Source organism: Otolemur garnettii, unplaced genomic scaffold (genome assembly GCF_000181295.1).
Source record: "Otolemur garnettii isolate 467f Iridium unplaced genomic scaffold, OtoGar3 scaffold00204, whole genome shotgun sequence".
Lineage (NCBI taxonomy): Eukaryota > Metazoa > Chordata > Mammalia > Primates > Galagidae > Otolemur > Otolemur garnettii.
The window spans coordinates 635,713-640,555 of NW_003852599.1; the positions used below are offsets into that span (position 1 = coordinate 635,713).

At 42.8% G+C, this 4,843-nt stretch overlaps 1 protein-coding gene across 2 annotated transcripts in view; it reads right to left on the reverse strand.

Moving 5' to 3' along the window:
• Positions 1-4,843, reverse strand: part of YARS (tyrosyl-tRNA synthetase) — a 36,523-nt gene that overhangs the window by 12,612 nt on the left and 19,068 nt on the right. For both annotated transcript variants that reach the window (XM_003801258.1, XM_012812379.2), the window contains exons 5-6: positions 3,887-3,967; positions 375-467 (exon numbers count right to left, since the gene is read on the reverse strand). In XM_003801258.1, coding sequence (XP_003801306.1) covers positions 375-467; positions 3,887-3,967 — 174 coding nt within the window. The remainder of the gene's footprint in view (positions 1-374; positions 468-3,886; positions 3,968-4,843) is intronic.

A 4,843-nucleotide genomic window follows, 5' to 3' on the forward strand; every position in this document is an offset into this window, starting at 1 on the left:
GCCTCCCAAGTAGCTGGGACCACAGGCGCCCGCCACAGCGCCGGCCATTTTTTTTTTGGTTGCAGCCATCATTGTTTGGTGGGCCCGGGCTGGTGATTCGAACCCGCCACCTTAGGTGTATGTGGCTGGCGCCTTAGCCGCTTGAGCCACAGGCGCCGAGCCAAGACCCTGTTTCTAAAGCAAAAACACAAACATAACATCACTCTAGGAATTAAATGTTAATTGGTTAAACAACCATGGCCCTCTCATTAACAAGGTTGAATTTTATCAAACTTCTATGAACAAAGAAATTACTTTTGGTTGTGTTTTTAAGTCTTCCTTCTCTCCATTGCTTGCTGAAAGTTTCTAAACTTAAGGGACAATTGGCAACTTACCTCCTCTGAAGAGCTCATTTTGCTGCCAGTTAACCCTGGAACCATAGGATTCATCAGATGGACCCGTTTCGAGTAGCCAAGTCCAGGGAGGTACTGAGAATTTAAAAAGAAACACACAAAAGCAGGCATTTGTATAAATTCCTTCTTAGTGGCCTGATCTCAACCTCATTTGGCCAGCAACTTAAAGTTTGATGTATTCCTTCCAGTCTTTCTTCTGAATATATATAGTCTTCAACAGTGATCATACTATAAGTGAAGTTTTTTTCCTACTGCTTTTCTATGAGGATTTGTGAGGATATTGGACTTAACTTCCCATAAACAATTATAAAACCTGGAAATATATAAAACAACCATTTCCCAGGCATCAGATAGCAACCAGTATAGGGTCACCACAAATCTTGAGAGAGGGAATTGAGGTGACCCCACACCCAGCCTAGCTTTCTCTCTCACGGCATTTTTTTCAAGCTAGGTGCTAAGAAAGAGACCAAGTAGACAGTAGCAGATAGAGACTGGAGATCAGGGCTGCACAGGGTGAGATTTGGCGAGGTTTCTAATCTCACCCCTACCCACACCCTCAAGTGAAAAAAAAAATCTATGTTGGCTTGGCACCTGTGGCTCAAGTGGCTAAGGCACCAGCCACATACACCTGAGCTGGTGGGTTTGCATCCAGCCCGGGCCCACCAAACAACAATGACAGCTGCAACCAAAAAATAGCTGGGCATTGTGGTGGGTGCCTGTAGTCCCAGCTACTTGGGAGGCAGAGGCAGGAGAATCACTTGAACCCAGGAGTTGGAGGTTGCTATGAGCTGTGATATCACAGCACTCTACCCAGGGCGACAGCTTGAGGGTCTGTCTAAAAAAAAAAAAAAAAAAATCTATGTCAAAATTCCCCACTGATTTCATGGCTGACTCAGCTGAGTACGCACATGGGGAGACTCTAGAAACCCAGCAAAGAACAGATTATGGGAGGCTGAAGATCTTACATGCGACTTCAGAGGCTGCACAGTACTGGGGAGACAGCTAAAGTTTAGTGCCAAGGTATAAAGGGCTTTGTGAACACCCCGAGATTTCAGTTTGAGACCCCATACCCTAGGAACAAGGACCACATTGTAGGAGTAAGGGCAAAGCTGAAGAAAATGTGTTCTAACAAATCTTAAAACCAGCCCCTGATAAGACCAAGGTGATAAGTCAGTTGTTTGTCAGTCTATAGAAAACAGCACTCTGTAAACACAATCCAGAGCCTCTATAACATATCTAAAATCTCATTGATATAATAAATAGGAAGCAGAAAAAAGACTGATAAGATTGAAGTCCCAGGGGAAGCCTGTAGCTCAGTGGTTAGGGGGCTGGCCACATGCTGTGGGGTTGGTGAGTTTAAATCCGACCCAGGCCTGCTAAACAAACAAACAAAAAAGACAAAAACAAAACAACAGGGTGGCACCTGTAGCTCAGTGGGTAGGGCACCGGCAGCCACATACACTGAGACTGGCTGTTCCAACCCAGCCCTGGCTAGCCAAAACAACAATGACAACTGTAACAACAACAAAAATAGCTGGGCGTTGGGGCAGATGCCTGTAGTCCCAGCTACTTGGGAGGCTGAGGCAAGAGAACTGCTTAAGCCCAAGAGTTTGAGGTTGCTGTGACCTGTAACGCCAAGGCTTTCTACCAAGGGTGACACAGTGAGACTCTGTCTCAAAAAAAAAAAGTTTTTGGTATTTAAAATAAAAGGCCATATAATAAAAATGTTAGGCTTTGTAGGTCATATATATATGTTCTCTATTGCATATTCTTCAGTTATTTTGTTTGTTTTCCTTTAAACAAGGTCTTGCTCTCTTGCTTGGGCAAGAGTGCAGTGGCATCATAGCTCACTGCAACCTCAAACTCCTGGGCTCAAGAGTTCCTCCTGACTCAGCCCTCCCAAGTAGTTGGGACTAGCCACCACACCTGGCTAATTTTTCTACTTTTTGTAGAAATGGAGTCTTGTAATGCGAGTCTTAAGCTGGTCTTAAACTCATGGCCTCAAACAATCCTCTTGTCTTGGCCTCCCTGAGTGGTCAGATTACAGGCATGAGCCACCATGGCTAGCCCATCTTTTTTATAGTCCTTAAAAAATGTAAAAGCCATTCTTAGCTTGTGAATCATAAAAAAAAAAAAGGTGGGTGTGGGCCAAATCCCTGCTAGAATGATAAAACAAGGTTCAATTAGAAAGTTAATAGAGTAGGTTCAATTAGAAAGTTACCAGAGTAAACAATAAGGTATAAGAAATACTTGGTTAGGCTGTGGCTCAGAGGAGTAGGGCACTGGCCCCACATGCTGGAGGTGGTGGGTTCAAACCCAGCCCCGGCCCAAAAAAAAAAAAAAAAAAACAAAAAAACACTCCCCATTCATTAAATATCAAAAAACTATTATTTTAATATTGTATAATATCTCATTGTGAGGCTTATCATAATGTATTAAACCAATTCCTTGCCACTGAGTATACTCATTTCTAAATTTTTGCTTTAACTTGATAATGTGTTAAGTACTTTTCTACATAACTCTGGTTGTACTTATTATTTCTTTAGGACAGATGTCTAGAAATACAATTATTAGGTCAAAGGATAAAAACATTTTAGGGTTGTCAAATCATCCTCCAACAATTTACATTTCCATGAGTAGTATTTTCTCTACATCTTCGTTAATATATGAGGTTTTTGAGAAGCTTTGAAAATACCATACACATCCTCTTGATCAAGAGATGGCTAAAACAAAACAAAACAACCCCCCCCCCCACTTTTCAATAGCCCTTTTCAACTTAAGTTCTTTCTTAGAAAAGAACTATTACGGTTTTGTGCTGATATTCTCCTAAATTCTGCTAAACCTCATCTTAGAGATGAGCACTCTACATAAGACACAGGGAGTGCTCTTAGAAACTGACTAGCAGTGCACTTCCCTACGAGGAAAGAAGCAGATCTAACAGGTCTTGGGGTACCTTCCTGGAGGGAGCAAAAGTGTGACCCAGACAGATCTGGGTTCTAATTCCTACATAGTTACTAATGGTGTGATACTGGACAACTTTTTTTTTTTGGAGACAGTCTCACTCTGTCGCCCTGGGTCAGAGGGTGTCACAGCCTACAGCAACCTCAAACTCCTGGGCTCAAGTGATCCTCTGAACTTAGCCTCCCACATAAGCTGGGACACAGGTGCTTGTTTCAATGTTTAGCTAATTTTTCTATTTGTACTATAGATGGGCTCTCTTGTTCAGGCTGGTCTTGAACTCCTGAGCTCAAGCAATCCACTCTCCTTGGCCTCTCAAAGTGGTAGAATTGCAGGTGTGAGCCAGCATGCTCGGCCCCTTGGACAACCTTCTTATCCTTCCACCCCCATTTTTCTCATCTACAAAACAAGAAGAATAATACCTAGCATACAATATGATTATGACTTGGTGGGACAGGCCCATCATAGTTCAATAAACTTCATTTGTATACTTCTGAGGCTCAAATTAAAAAAAGCAGGAAAAAAAAACCACTCACCTTCTCTGCAAAGGTGAAAATCTTTCTCTGATCAACGCCTCCAAATTGAGCATCTACTTTTAAATACTCTTCATCCAAAGCCTGTGGAAAGAAATACATGAGCATAAACAGTTTCTTCTAGATGGGTCTGAGTAATCAATAACTTCTAAAAATCACTACATTTTTCAGAAAGTAGAGCCAGGAAGAAAATAAACAGCTTTCAGCCTCTCCATTGGCCTCAAGAGCTGTATAAACAATTGCTGACTGCCTGCAGCAAACATTCTATGTAAATAAAAAAATAGGAAGAGCTGTCTCTACCCTCATAAGGCTTGGAATCCAGTAGGGAGGGAGAGAAGACAAACCATCATCATGTCAAAAGTGCCCTACTGAATAAGGTAGTCTGTGACAAATAAGGTAGGATAAGTCCTATACAGCTCAGAAAAAAGGTAAGACTAAACTAGTAAACAATGATTGTCACTTATGACATGGCAGGCCTGGTGCCAGCTCTGTGGATGCTGAGATAAATCAGACCTAGACTCCCACTATGTTGCCCACAGTAGTGTGCCGTGCTGTCATAGCTCACAGCAATCTCAAACTCTTGGGCTCAAGCGATTCTCTCCAAGAGACTGGGACTACAGGCGCCCACCACAACGCCTGGCTATTTCTTTGTTATAGTTGTCATTGTTGTTTGGCAGGCCCAGTATATGTGTCCAGTGCCCTAACTACTGAGCTATGGGTGCTGAGCCAACTCTCCCTAATTTAAGAAGTCCAATTATTGAGTTGAGTTCATTTCAACAGAGTGTGCTGAGAGCTAACCTAGATGTTCACATAAGGAACAGTACTTAACACCAGGAAGAAATTATCTCCTTCATTTACAAAGATGGCTGTGGGGGGCGGCATCTGTGGCTCAAAGGAGTAGGGTGCTGACCCCATCTGCTGGAGGTGGTGGGTTCAAACCCAGCCCCAGCCAAAAACTGC